Source organism: Ananas comosus, linkage group 2, assembly GCF_001540865.1.
Source record: "Ananas comosus cultivar F153 linkage group 2, ASM154086v1, whole genome shotgun sequence".
Taxonomy (NCBI): domain Eukaryota; kingdom Viridiplantae; phylum Streptophyta; class Magnoliopsida; order Poales; family Bromeliaceae; genus Ananas; species Ananas comosus.
In genome coordinates, this window is record NC_033622.1 from 7,776,003 (window position 1) to 7,792,144 (window position 16,142).

Below are 16,142 nucleotides of genomic sequence, written 5' to 3' on the forward strand. Positions count from 1 at the left end.
CCCATATGCTCCTTCCTCTCCATCCGTCCTCAGCCATCTCCAGCATCTTGCCGCGCCCCGCCACCTTAAATTGCACCACTATCCATGCACTTACCTCCGCAATCCGTGCCGAATTAGAGTCGTGCCATTGCCGTTGATGGCAGTGAAGAAGTGGGCGAGGTAGGGGGAGGAGTGCCGCAGTGACATGCGAGCGGCGGAGGAGGAGGGAGAAGAAGCGAGAAGAGAAAGAAAAAGAAAAAAAAGAGAGAAAAAGAGAGAGGATATGATATATTGGTTAGTATTTTAAAAATTCAATTTGAATCTACAAAATCGAAAAAATGGCCTAATTTTATAAAAATACATAAGTAATATATTTTGTTATGAAAAGGTTATTTTATTATTAGGAGTCCGGATGGGATACTATCGATAGCATCAAACGTTTGGTGCTATCGAGTTTTCCATCGTTAGATTTAACCTTTTGACTATTTTCACTCGTTAGATTATACTATTCAACCAATAACTCACTCAATCCTAGGGGCCCAAATCATTCTAACCGTATATTTTTCATCAAAGGGCCAAAAATCTAATAGCACAAAACACTTGGTGCTATTTATAATATTCCAGCCTAGTTTTTATTATTAGCTTAATCTATATAATATCATTATAGATTGTAGGTAAATAGAAGATTATGTGGGGCTTTTTTTTTTGCATTTAGTCTCTCTCAATTTTTTTTTTTTACAAGTGACCCTAATAAATTTATATTTATACATATGGTCCTCTACTTGCCATGTGAGGATCGCGTTTGTATTTTTAAGTGGAACACGGTGAATTAACCACCAAGTTTAAATACGGAGATTGAATCACCGTGTTCGTATCCACACTTTAGTTTATTCTTTTTTATTTAGAGACAAAAAAATCTAAAAGGGAATATGGTGGCTCAATCACCGTGTTTAAACACAGTAAATGAATTACCGTATTCAACTTAAAAATACTCATTTAGGGACTTGGCAAGAAGAAGATTATGTATGTAAATATAAATTTATTACGGCTATTTGTAAAAAAAAAAAATTGAAGGGGCTATCTGCAAAAAGAAAAAAAAAAAAACCGATTATGTGGAGTACCGGCTGAACCTGATGAGATGTGGATCGAATCCAAAGAGAAACCCAAATCCAGATCGGGTCCTTTAGCAGGTCCAATCTAGAAAATGATCTCTCTCCTGAATGCGGCGGCATGGGTCGTTCGGGAAACGACTCGAACCATCTAGCCGTCCCATAATCTATCCGGGAGAATCATCCGAGCCGCGAAGAGAGAAGGTAAAGGCCGCACTGCAGGATCGAACACTTCCGGTGACAGACGGCGAGGTCAGACAGGATGGAGCCCACGGACATGGAGATGGAGGCGGCGGCGGCGGCGGCGGCGGCCGCGGCGGAGATCGGGCCGCCGGCAGAGGCGGTGGGTTTCGCGGCCCAAGGAGGAGGCGGTAGCGGCGAGGGGCGCCGGTGGGGCTTGCTCGCCCTGGCGCGGCAGCTCGTTGAGCAGGGCAAACCTTCTCTCGCGCTCCGAGCGGTGAGAATTTTCATTTCATAACCCGCTTCTTCGCCCCTCCCCTTTTTTATCCTGTTAGAAAGACTGCGTAGTGCTATACTCACTTCTTGGTGGTAAAGTAGGATGATATTTCTCAGCTGATGATTTGTTCTATGTGTTGGACGGGACGATTCCTCGGAATGGAAGAAGAAAGATATCTTATCTTTCTCATGATAGATATCTTTCTGAATTAGGAAAATGAGATAAAGTTGGAGGATAGACAGGAACGTAAGATTAATTGCTGATGCCTTATTTTGGTAGATGGATCCATGTGGATGGATAGGGGCTGTTTGGTTCCTTGAAAAAGTATTGGAAAAAGTTTTCTGAAAAAAAATTTTCTATCGAAAATTTCCAAGAAGAACTAGGTTTTTTCCCCCATATTTTAAGGAAACCAGTCTTTTCATTTTCCGGAAAAAAATCGAAAAACGAAAATAATTATTTTCCATAAAATCTTTAATTTTTTTTTTTTTTAAGTTAGTTTTTCTTAGAACCAAACAGGAAAACTTCTTTCCCAATTTTTTTTTTTTTTTTCCTCATGCTTTTTGTAGGAACCAAATACTGATAAGGCTTGTTTAAGTGATGTAGTGAAGATTATTCAGAGTGTCTGACAACGGTTCAATGAAATATTTGTTTTTCAACTAATTCAGCGGGAGATAAAATAATAGTGTTAAAGGGCCCAAACTTAATCCCAAAGCATAAGTCGATTGGCCGAGAAATCTTTCTCATTATATGTATGCAAGGATTCTAATTTGTATCAGAATATGGAGCTGACATTCTTAACGAAGAGACTAAAAAGGAGAGTTCAGATAAATAAACTCACAAATGATCTCGCACTTGTATCCTCTTTCTAGTTTACGAGTGGCTTGACGTGCTTTTTATGTTAATGTGGTCTCAGTTTTGTTGTGAAATTTGATGCTTGTTATGTACTTTTCCAACTTGAAATTTGACCTAATATTCTGTAATGCAACGCCTGCAGAATTATTAGACTCAGCCTTGGAGAAATTGTTGTAAGTAGTAAATTGTTGTAAATAGTGTGTGTCAAAACTCAAAAGATTAGTAGAAAGTTATTCATCACTGCTACTCTGATATAGAAAGAGTGAATTCAGATTTTAGTTATTTTATTTCCTTCCTGATGAAGGTGCAAATTGCTTATGTTGATTTAACTTTTGTTTCCTTTTGGCTGGTCGATGGAGAACTGATTGAATTGAGGTTTCACCACTCTTATTAGGTTCATATGTAACTATCCATTCTGAAGCCCCTACAAAGAGAGAATATGATTTAGTGTTCATAATCTGTTCTTGACATATGCTGTCCAAATTTTATAGAGGATTCTTAGGTTTTTGATGCATGGTAGTCTATAAGTATTCTATAATAATTTGGAGAAACTATTCAAGTGTAGATTTGAAACTTTTAACTGAAACTTTTAGGCTGAAGATTTGATTGTTCGATTGGTTGACGATGATTGGTTAGCTTAAACCTCTATCTTTGTCTGGCACAATATGAAGGCTAACCATTTAGTGAGGCAAATCAATTGGCTTATACACTATATGAAACTTTATTCATTAACTTTTGTGTAAGATCACTAGCTATGATCTATTTTATGAATTGGTCGGAAGCTTCTAATGCTAGTAAAGCATTTAAAGAGATAATACCCAAGGATATAGTTCCTTGTAAGCATAGGCTATGACCATTGTGTCATAATGTCGCCAACAAGGTATTGGTACAGTAGGACACCAATGCTGTTTGCACAAACTCAAAAACCTCCTTTTGGCCAAGTTAGCTTAAAATTACTTCTTAAAATCTTCTTACTCTACTATTTATGCATTAAGTGATTTGAATTTGATCAAATAAAAGGACAATTTGGAGAAAGTTTGATCTTCCCAATTTGTAACCTTATTTTCTAACAAATCTAATTGCCTTGAAGAACATGCCATGAAATCAAATGATATACAATTGTTTGATCTTTCTTACTTTCTATGTTATCCATTGTAAGCATCTTGTACACATTTCCATTAAAAGTTACTATGGACATTTGGTTCATTGAGGTTAATCCCGAATGTAATGAATTCTTACACAATTTTTGGAAAATTTCTCCAAACTTAGAAACTAATTGCGTAAAAAAAGTACAGAAAAAAAAAATCCATGATTATAGCACTTACGAGCAAAAAAGAACTACGGAGATGAAGGTTTTGGTATTATCGTGAAGGCAAAAGAAGAAAGAGAGAGGTGAAAACATAAAAGTTTCCCTCCACGACTAAAAGCACCTCATATAATTAGTTTTCTCAACTTTTCCAATGGGGCATTTCTAGCTGTAATGCAGGAATGACTTGCAATTATTCCTAGCACTCTTATTTAACTAGATTTGCAATTATTCCTTAAGGACTTCCCAAATTTGTCTTAAGTTTTACAAATCTGAGCACGTAAACCACTCTGAGGAGTCTATTTGGATCTTGTTGTCACATTCCAAGTTGTCTTAGGAAACCAAATGAGCCTCTTAGCTATAATTAGCTGTTGATAGGTTGTCGAGTTGGAACTGTGTGATTAGTCGAGTAATTGGGATACCCTGGTTGACTAGTTGTGATTAGGGCTGGCAAACGAGCGAGCCGGCTCGCGTTCGACTCGTGTTCGGCTCGATATTTGGCTCGCTCGAGCTCGACTCGAAATTAAATGAGCCGAGCTTGAACAAAATAAAATGCTCGAAATTCATTTCAAGCCGAGCTTGAGTATTACTCGGCTCGTTCGAATTAGGCTCAAAAAGCTCGAAGTCGATATATATATATATATATTATATTATATTATATATATATTTATATATATATAAAATATATAATATATATATGTTATTATATATAGCTTTAATTTTATTTGGATCATTATTGTTGCCCATAAAATAAATCCACAAGTATAACGTGCATGAGCCCAACTCTAATTATTAATACACACTCTCTTTTTTTCAGAATTTCACTTTACAGTAACTAAATTGATAACATTCAAATTTCGAGATCCCTATTTTTTTCTCCTCTCTCGCTCTCTCTCTGTGTCCTCCCATCAAACAGTCCCTCGTACATTTCTTACAATTATTTTGTATTTTGAACTATTGACATGTTGCATCAAATTATAGTATATTCTATAAAATTATATTGATTATTTATTATGATCGAGAATTTAATCAGTCGTTTAGATCTCGAGCTCGCTGATCAATGGTCGTCAGCTGCTCGAATTAATTTCAAGCCGAGCTTGAGCCTAGATTTAGGCTCGAAATTAATTTCAAGCCGAATTTGAGCTGACATAAGCTCGCTCGAGCTCGGCTCGTTGCCACCCCTAGTTGTGATTAAAGTGCAAGTGTGCAACTTCCATTCTTTCTTCCTCCTTTTGGGTCTTCTAATTTACTTATTGTTTAGTTAGCAACTTCTGTTCTATTTTTCTTCCCCTTGTCAGCTATGATCCCAACTAAATAAATTCAGTGCAAACAAGTTTCTCAAGTCTGCATCAAATATCTATCATATGAGGCAAAATATAGAGAAGTTTGTAGAATAACCTTCTTATATAAAGGAGGAGTTACAATAAATAAGAGGAAATAAGGATAGCAATAGAGATGGGGGAGTTTGTCCGGGGAGGTGCAGGGAACATACAAGGGTAAGAGATTAGAAATTAGTGTGTGAACAAATTTTTGATCTATTTAAAGATGTTACTTCAATGAAAAATTATACTCGAACCTGATGACATGATCAATCTTTACCGCCCTTTTTGAACTACACTTTGAACTCTGTCGGTTAAGTTTTATATCTTCAAAGAGATTGATAATGTAACATGGTCAATGAAAAATTTTAACTCATTAGAAGATGTCAAAGCTGATACAGGAGAGTTGATTGTCATTTTTATTCATTTCTTTTCTTTTTGATAGCAGTGTTGTCTTTTGGGCAGCATGTTCTTTTGGCATGAGATATAGTATTTGAGAATAACAAGTACCTATTTCTGAAATCATTTTGTATTTGATGCAGTTACTGTGCCTCCAGCAGTATTAAGGTTTAGCCGTATGCCATTTGGATGGTAAATTGGATCATTCTTTTCAGTAAAATCTCAAAACTAGTGACATATATGATTCTGTTAATTATGGAGATGAAAATTACTTTGTATACATGTCTTAGAACTTAATGATTCCTACGAGATTGTTTATCTTTGAAACAATAAAATGGTTGTGAACTAATGAACTATGATGCGAATATAACCAATTTTATGTTAGTTTTCAAGAATCTGGATTCATATCTGAAATATTTTCTTATGCAAAAATGTATCCTAGAATTTCAAGTTTGACACACGTAAAATATTGTGAAATAAAAGAGTCTACATCATACTAGATTCATAATGGGAAAAAGAAAAGATAAAGGGTTTTACTGTAAGGAATATGATATAAATGAACCTCCTCCCCATCAAATTTTTAAAAAAAGTTCTTTGGATGTTTTTCAGTATTTTATTAAATGAAAACTACGTAGCAGTGGATAGAAAGTTTATATGATTTACTCAGTATATTCTTAAGATTCATGATTTTTCAAAAGATAAAAGAAGGAAAGACTGTAGAACACAATGGTACTTAGTGTGATATGTTTGGAACTCGAAAGTGTTTCGGGATAAATTTTATAGGTATTCAACATAATCTTTTATGATTTGGATAGCCAGATGAGTAGAGGAGTATCAATTTATTTCCAATCAAAAAGCAAAGGGGGCATTCTGTGCTGCATGTTTTATAAGAGATTAAATTCATTGTTGAATGGATGCAGACATGCAATATGACACAACTTGTCCTCGAATTTTGTGAATGCAATAACTATAAAAGATTAAGACATGGTGCTGTAAAACCATGATTAATGAATATAGAGTTACTTATTTTTAATCTATGGGGTGAGGATCTAACCTCCACAGTTCTGTCGATAGACATATTAGGATTGTTAACGGATAAAAATTGTCATGAACGGAGGTCTTGACTGCACTATAAAATAAAAAATATAAAAAAGATAAATTATTAGAAAGCATGTGTGTCTGACTGTATGAGTGTTAAATCATTCACCGAGTCCTAAATGAAGCTGCATAGTCAACAGCATAGTTAGCATTTGTACTTTTAGTTTAGACGTGAAGAAAATTTATCTGACACAAGATATAGAGGACATTTTGACAATTTCAGTGTGTCTGTGTTTTGTAGGTCAAGCTTGTAAGTCCTTGTGCGGAAAGGGTGGTCTAAAATAGATGGAGATATGAAACAAGTGAATGATGAAAACAATATATTTCACACTAACTAGATCGAGCTTAGTAACTATTAATTTATTTATATTTTTGATTGAGAGATCTTGCTTATGAAGAGAGGTGTTATTTACATGTAATTATGATCAATCTTAAGACACTAAGGAAAAGTTTTGTAGAGAATAGCAGGATTGTTTTTAGTATTTGCAATGAAGTGCAATATGGGATAGAGCAATAGGGTAAGAGTAGCAAAGGCAATGAATCTTGGTGTTATGGAAGAACTTACCGCAGCCTATATTTACAATGAGGTCACATCTATGAAACGCAAACACACTAAAATTTTTGTTGTCTCTGCATTCTCATCATGTCAGGCACATTTAATGTACCGATTGTCCATTTCTTGTTGAACATGCATCTGTTACATGTCCAAATCACAAATGCAATCCGAATCATCTGCACTCATCATTGAGTAGGCAGATCCATTTAATACGAGGTCTGCCATCTAGGGCTTTTTTATTGAATTAATAAGAATGATTTCAATGTTCGGGTTTTTTTCGTCTCCTTAGTCTTCTACCCATGTGCTCCTCTTGTGGGAACTTATATCTTTTACTAATTTTTAATATGATGGTGTGTATTTATGAATGTTCAGGACTTCTCCCTCATATTGTATAAATATCTGACAATCAAACCATTAGCACCACCATGGCCATGAGAGCAGTGTGGAAGGCTTTAGGGGCTAGCATTATTAATATACTAAATATAAGAATATTATGAGTCTTCCTATAGATGTAAAAATGTAACGAACTTTACATTCATTACTCGTGTTTCCCTGTATTATTCCCTATATACTTCTAAGAGTTATTCAGTTGGTGAGTTTGAGATGTGTTGTGTCTATGTTTGTAGGGTCTAACTATTTATTGACGAATCTAAAAGTAGCACTATCCCAGAATTACGGTCTGTTTGGCCCTGCTTCGTCTTCTATTGAGGCTCAATTAGAACATTTTGGTAAATTAATCTAAAGCTTCTGTTGCGGCCAGAAGTAGAAATGAGATTTTGAATCTCAAAAGCAGAAATTCTGATTTTCTGCTTTTGATTCTATTAGAGGAAGAATCACCTTTGGAGATTTTAGTACAGTGCTTCTCCTAATGGACCACTCAGACAGCCTTTATAGCACTACACCTTATAGTAGGACTAAATATGCTCTAGAGTAACGAAGAGAACATATTATACTTCAAAGGTTTGAGCATGCGAGTTTAACTGGGAACTCCACTGTGGATGGATGCTCAAAGAATTCACCCGTGAGCTAAACAACTCAGTTGTTTGCTGGAAATACCCGTTTCTGTTTTGTTGGAAAGAATTAAGAGATTCCCGGCTTTTGGGTTCGGTTCTGAACTTATTTTAAGACATACATATGTTTTAATTCATTACGCACACTTCAAACTTACACAAGCATACAACGCTCACACACCTATAATGCATGTACATATTATAGTCCTTTAACATAGAGGCCCTAAAGTCCAATTGAAACTGTTGCATGTGATCTACAATATCTGAAAGGACTCTGTGAAAACTCTTTTAAGTTTTGAGACCTATTTCTCATTCACGAAACACTATCAAATTCATCAAGTTCATCCTTCTATAATTCACTAAGGTCTTTCTTTGATGCAGAAGAAATGACTTTCTAAAACTTATTATTTATCTATTTATTTATTTTTGTATTCCTTAACTTATTATTGATCTTTCTTAAATGTTGTACATCAAATCATAAGATTTACATTCGTGAATTAATTTTAATTCACATATGTGTAAAGTGTTTAATTAATGTCCCGTGAGCTCTGGAGGTTCATTGCTCTATATTTGTTGGTTTTTCGAGGTGGATGGTGGTTTCCAATTATTGAATTGTTCTATTCTAGTTTCAATAATGGGTATAATTTTCGTGTACAAAGAGTTTGGTTCTTTCACTAGCTACTTTAGATTGGCATCATTTTGAATCATAGGTCCAAAGAATGAGAGATGCAAAGAGATAATGGAAGAAATACTACTGAGTACTGAATGAATTAAATGCGGTCCCAAGGTTCAAATTTGAAGTTTTAAAATGAATTCCGAGTTAAACACTGTAAACAACTGCAGGGAATAAAGTAAAATTCAGCAGCAACCTAGATTAAAGTTTTGATTAATAACAAACATATGGCAAGTGATGAAAGATCAACGACCAAGTCAAATATACCAATACCAGCTTTATATAATAGTCGGAAAATAAAATATCAAGATGTAGATTCTTCCAAGGTTTATTAGTGGATTTGAATGGATAGATTTAAATGGTAGGGTAATGAGGTTGGTGAAGGCTATGGGTGAATCGGTTACCTTGGATGACGATAAGTAGGTCAAAGTTGTTCAAGTTGCAACCAGTTCATCAATTCATGAGATGCCAGGTATCCACGATGACCAATGCGAGTAGCACCGTGATAGCAGGCTTCAAGATGAGAAGGATAGTAGCCAAGAGGTTTAGAAGCGGTGAAGTCGAAGAGAAGACCGATCTGTTCGTGAGGAAGAAGAGACGACGAATCCAAAGAGAGGAGAGTTCTAGGTTAGGAGGGAAAAGGTTCTAACCACTTTATGTTGTTTCGAATATTTTCTTTCAATTTTCTTTCTCTTTCTTAACATGAAATTTATCTCTCTCTTTTTTCTCTCTTTTTTTTTTTTCCCCACTTCATGTGTACAGTTGTAGGGGTTCCTTTCCTGAGGGGAGAGGCAACCCAAGAGTCGCACAGTTCTTTTTCTATTTTAATGCCACATGTCGTTGTATGATTGGGTGGAATCTCTCCTTTGCTACATGTCATTGCTTGGTCGAATTGGGTTCTGGAATAGGCTAAGGATATGTTTTGGGCTGTTTTGTTGGGATTTAGGTTCTAGATTTGGATCTAATTGCGTTAGGTTAGGGTTTGAATTGGTTTTGATTGTGTTTAAGGCTAACCTAGCCATCCAAGTCCAACAAATAAAAATCTAATTTCCAAATAAGCCCAAAATAAAATAAAGAAAAAATAATGACTTGGTGCACTTCTCGCTCTCTTAGAGAGAACGATTCCACGTGCCGTGTTAGTATACGTAAGCGAGCGGGAAGTTGATCAATCCGCAAGGCCAAAAAGCAAATGGGAGCACTTAGGCACTACATCAATGAGTACTAGAGATGTAATACAAAATTTGACATCACACTTAGAACATTTGTACTTGCTAATGAAAAATACTTAACAGTGATTACTGCTATTAGATTGGTTTGATGGATATAGAATAGATGAGATAGTTTACTCAAGGAAGAATGATTAATGTAGAAAATGTTTTCTTTTTTTTTTTTGTTTCTTGTGTAAGTTGTTACCCTTTAAATTAGATGGAGGATTTTAGTAGGAATGTAAGATTAATATGATACAAATGATTCTTCATTGTATAAATGTTGGATGAGAAACAAACGACACATTTTGCAAAATGAGTGCAGTTGCTATGGTTTAATTTTAGGGAAAACTTTAAATCAAGGTTTTACGTGCCCGTCGGCACGGGCCGTATCCACCGTGCCGTACCGTGCCAACGAGGTACCGGCACGATATAGACCCCGTGTCGATGGCACAATTCAAAACCCTCTATTCTTTAAATTAGTAAGTAATTTTCTCAATAAAGTTTAAAAGATGTGATAAAAAGACATAATAAATAGTTAGAATATTTTGTTGCTAAAGAAAATAAATATTTCATGCTATTATGTGTCGGCACACAAGAATTTTTTTGGCCGGCACGCATCGGCACAGCTCGGTACGCAACGTGCCGTACCATGCCGGCAAGTTTTCAGCACGACCCCGTGCCACGGCACTTAAATCCTTGCTTTAAATACCTCCTCTATGATTTAGCGCCTTTTCACTTTAGTATCATGTTGTCTAAAGTGTATCACTTTAGTGCCTCATTATTTCATTCTTCTCTTTTTGTTACTCTCTTCGTGTCTTCTCCATTAAATCGTCATGTGCCATGCACGTGCATCCCACTCTGCTTTCACTTTGCTGTTGATCATCCTTCCACTCCCCTCCTCCTACTTGCATTCCCCTTCACCTCCCCTCTTCTCTTGTTCCTCCTCTTCCTGCTACTACTATTTCCTTAATCATCATCTTCCTCTTCCAACTCTCCTCTCCCCCTGTCACTCCTATTCCCCTATTACTTCCCCTCATCGCCTTCACCGTTGTTGCCTTTGAGGGTCCGCGCTTCCTATCTTTGCTGTAGTTGAGCACTTTATGGAGTGTACATTGAAGGTCATTGCCTCCTCCAAGCGTGAGACGAGGGCCCTCGACAATGCCGCAGTTTGCACGCCCCGTCTCCTTGGCCTCGTCGTCGTTGATCATTGCTCCTTCGCTAGCCAAAACCCTCCAAGAAAACAGGAGATTGGGCTCTAATGGAGAAGATAGAGGGGGTAATGGAAAGAGAAAAACAAAACTATTAGGTACTAAAGTAATGGGCTTTAAACCACAGGGTACTAAAGTGAAAAAGTGCTAGACCGCAAGGTGGAATTTGAAGTTATCCCCAGTTTTAAGTAACTGTGTGACTAAAAATGATTATCTTGTTAGCAAGCAAGATCAGAGAATAAAAGCAAATTGTTTTGACACAACCAAGGAACAACAAGATTCATAGTAAAAATTGAAAATATTGAACTACTAATTGGAATATTCGACAAGGAAGAATATGCAAATAGACTTGCATAGTTATTGTATAAGGAGGCTATGCAACCTATTTAATAAAATCTACTATAGATTCGGTTGTGTTTGGTTCGGGTATGAGGAGGGGAATAAGGGCTATAAGGAGAGGAATAAGCCCTTATTCCCCTCCTTATACCCAAATGGTATTTTTTGAGTTGGGGAATTGTTGTTCCCCATGGAACAAGCTTGTTCCCAGTTGGGAAGAATTTTAATTAAAATTTAAATCTAATTTTGATTATTATATTAACTTATTAATTAATCTAATTAATATATTTAAGTCATTATCTATTGTTTAAACAGTTAAGTAATTAATTAATTTATTATTTATGGTTAATTAGCTCATTAAAAATTAATTATTTAATGTATTTCTCTAATAACTAACATTAATAATTAATTAATTAATATTTTTTTATCTTATATAATATTCATAACTAATAAATTTATTAATTTATTAAATTATTTTTAATTAATATTTTGATGTTAATTAATTAGATAAAATAATTTTGATTTTAAATAATTACTCTTATTCCCGCTATTTCAATCTAACTATCCAAATAGTATTCACTTTATTCCTAGGAATAATCCAATTTTTATCCAAATGAAAAATTAGTCTTGTTTCTACTTATTTGCGAAATTGGACCTATTCCAGGAATAAACAATTCCTGCTTATTCCTAAACTAAACGATATCATAGTTTACAAGACAGGTGTACATAGGAAAAATATTCATAGTAGCCTGCTCCAGTTAATGGGGATTAAGGCTTTGTTGCCTTCAATTGTTCGAAACTTATATCAGGCCCTCTAACTTTAGGAAAAACTTGAGATACTCCTCGCTAGTTTACTGCTTTTTTTTGCTTTAGTATTTTGTGGCTTTAACTGTATTACTTAAGTATTCTTTGGTTTCTATTTTCATTTTTCGTTACACCCTCTGTTAATTTCTCTACTAAACACATGATGTGCTGCACCCGTATGTTAGAAATGTTCCACAAAGATCGATAAAAAAGTATGAGACCTTTTAGAAAAAGGCGTGAGACCGCGTAGAGCTTAATCCTGATCATTCTTGGTGAGTCCCCAACGGTAGAAAAGCGACGATTTATGATGCACGTGTGCGGCACGTTATTATTTTAACGGAGGAGTTAACAAAGGGTATAATGAAAAACCAAAATAGAAACTGTAGGGTACTTAAATGATACAATTAAAATCACAGAGTACTTAAGGGCAAAAGCGGTAAACCACAAGGTGGGGTATCCGGCGTTTTCTCTTAATTTTATAACTAATAGATCTGTCTTTAGATAGCATGTTCACTCACTATCACATCATTTTGATGACTACATATTGTTATGTTAGCTAATTTTCTTTTCGTTTGATCAGTCACGAGCTGTATCTGCATCGCTGTCCCTAATGGAATGTGCATTTGCATTCCAGGCATGTGCATTTGCATTCTTAGTGCTCGTTTTTTAACCCTTTATCATTTACCAACCAGCCAAGAATGTCCTGACTAGCCTAGCTATGTAAAGGAGCTCATGCAGTAATTTGAATTTTTTGATTTGTGCGAACAAACTTGAACCATTTGCTGAGTCATTACTTTTTTTAATCCATCTATACAGCCTACATGGCGGCTATCATATGCCTTTGATTTAGCTTATTATAATACCGTGCAAAAATGCATATCGAAATACCCCAGTTTTCTTACTTCTGGAGTTCAAGTGAATTTATTTACTGCAAAAGGTTCCGCTATATAGTGTTTCGATCCATATGCCATTTGACATTGTTTGACTGATGATACGGTCTTACCACCAATAAATATCACAGCAATATTAGTGAAAAAGCTTCGACGTGGTGAAATCTATTTACAATTAAACAATTGTTCCACGGTCAAATACTAAAATAGTAAAGATGGATACAGGTTACACTGGCCATACAACATGAATGTGGAGATCATGCTGTTTTTGAGGTGCTATGTCGCGCCCGCGAGCTGTACAGGCAGAAGCAGCAAGCCAACACCACTGTCGATCAGCTTGCTTCTTTGTTTGCTCAGTGTGCAATTGATGAAGCCCGCCCCATAAGCTCTGGTCCACCACCGCTGGTTCCTCCTCTAGGCATTGTTGATCCGGCTGCGCTTTTAGATGCAAATGACGCTTCCATACTCGCACAGAGTGGAAGGAAGCAGATCATGCTGGACGCCTTTGCTGACGGGAGCAGCTTCATCTGCTTGCGGTGTGGTGGGCTTGTAAGTAGTTCGCGCAAGGATGAGCATGTAGCTTACTGGTGCGGGAACACCTGAACTGATGAACCTTCCTTTCTTTGTTGTATATCCCTGTATTGTGATCATCATCATCATCATCTTCATCTTCGGTGTCCCTTTCAGTCTGAGATTTCTTGTACTTTATGAATGCCTAGGTAATGCTAAATAAAAACAGTTGAATTTGAAAGACATTGGACTACAGTTGCAACATTTGTGACAGGTAAGAAAATATGGAGCAACATTAACCACTTATATATATTTGCATTATAAAGAGGCTCCAAGAATTGTTGCCGATTGTTCTTCATAAAATTCGTTTTGTTTTGAGAGGCTTGTTTTTGTCCTTGCTGATATATAAATCTATGAATTCATAGATTTTATTTTATCTTTTAACATTTTGCACGCGTATTTTATATTCACCAGCCCCTTATAATGCTTAACCTGATAAAACAGTGTATCAAGTTGGACATGATCGTTTCTTCAGTGACATTCCTCTCAAAGTGATGAACATTGAGAAGGTCGTATTTTTGGCTGGACTACACATTTTCAAGATTTCCTGGAGCTTATGCAGGGCGTTCCGTTTTCCATCTAGTTTGAAGAATGCTGTTACCTCCGTTTGGGGCTTTGTTTCTTCTTTTTTTTTAATTCTTTTTCAGAGAAAGAAAGTTTAATTACAATTTTAAAAAGAAAGATCAATCTTACAAATTTTTCTGGAAAAAGAACTATTTTTCACATTTTTCTGAAAAAAGATTCATCTTTCACACGTTTCTAAAATAATTTAAGCATCGTCGTAATCTTAGAGCAGAATTTTCTATTCATCAAATTCTTGAACACAATTAAAATGCACTTTACTTCTTTCTTACTTAAAAGGTATTAGTACTTGACTGCATGGAAACTTCGAGAGTTAGAGCAGGCTATACAGGCCGCAACTGTTTTTGATCTGGGGAAGTTGGAAGGAAAAGGCGGTATTATAAAACAAAGTACATGATTGTGACCCACATTCAAGAAAAATATGTAACGGGAAATACAGTTAAGTACTTGGACCAAAAGTTGAAAAATGATTGTCCATCTACAAGGTTTGGTTAGGTTTGCTTAGAAAGTATGCAAATGAAGTGCAAAAGCCAAGACAAAAAAAGAAATCGTTGCAAGGAGAGGAAGGACTTGGATGCATCCATTCAAGACTCCTCAATAACTAGGGCTTGCAAATGAGATAGCCGCCTTAATCCTCTCACCCTCGAGTCTTTTCCTGTTTTATCCGAATCTGGCTACTATACTCTTATGAGTACGATCGCTTTCGTACTCATAAGTTATTTTCGATGATAGAGCTTCCGAATCGACGATCCAGACCACTAAACATTATCTAGAGCATTTAAAATTTCTAGAAATCAAATTTTATAATTTTTCGATATCATTTACCTTATGATCAATAGCTCACAAAATTGACGATTTTTAACTGCCGGTATGTGATAGTTGCTAGTTTAACGGTGTAAAATAATCGAAATAGCTTGAATTTTTGATAGAAAATTCTATTCATTACCTAGATAAAGATCAATAACCCCGAATCTTAAATTGAAGGATCCGATGATCCATTTTTTGGACGTCATTGGATTTTGACCGTTCATTTTATAGCTGTTTGATGGACTTTATAATGATTTCAAAAAATTACGAAATTTATTTTCTAGAAGAAGTTTCAAATACTCTAGATCATGTTTAACGGCGTAGATCGTTGATTCGGAAGCCCCGATATCAAAAACAACTTATGAGTACGAAGGGCTCTATAAATATGAGAGTATTATAGAAGCCCTACTCGTTTTATCCACGGCTGATCTCGAAGGAGGTCGACGAGTAAGGGGCGCAATTTCAATACCCTCTTGAGCCTTAGCACGCCATTGAATCTCAGAGTGCCAAAATTCATAGACGTGATCCGACAATTGGCGACAAAGTGCGCGCCCAGTTCCACTCCTAGGCTTGCAATTTGTGCCTCTTTTCTTCGAAATGGCCTTGGAGCTACGGCAAAGGAAGGACCAAGTCATACTTGGAGTCCACATGGGCGGCGCGCGAGGAAGTGACACAAGAATGACAAGCCTTCTTCACTTCACATAATCACTGCAAAACTCTGGTGGCCACACAGCAGAGAATAATAAGGAGCTACCGATTGCTCAAAAAACTCGGCCAAGGCAACGGACGACTCGAAAGAAACAGACTCCCCAGGCAACATGTGAATCCAACTTGCTTAAGAACGCCTTACGTTGCTCCGCCCTGGCAAGATCTTGGACAATGGCGAAGGGACTTACACAAACAAGGTTGAGGCATTCACGAAGCTCCTATTTCATAGCCCGGGTAGGGAAAAAAAAGTCTTCTCCTTCTCGCTCGTATC

General features: G+C 36.2%; 1 protein-coding gene across 1 annotated transcript; it reads left to right on the forward strand.

The window, feature by feature from the left end:
* LOC109706817 lies at positions 1,202–14,077 on the forward strand. The gene is made up of 2 exons (XM_020227821.1): positions 1,202–1,545; positions 13,430–14,077. The coding sequence occupies exons 1-2, from the start codon at positions 1,351–1,353 to the stop codon at positions 13,805–13,807; spliced, it is 573 nt and encodes a 190-aa protein (XP_020083410.1). The 5' UTR covers positions 1,202–1,350; the 3' UTR covers positions 13,808–14,077.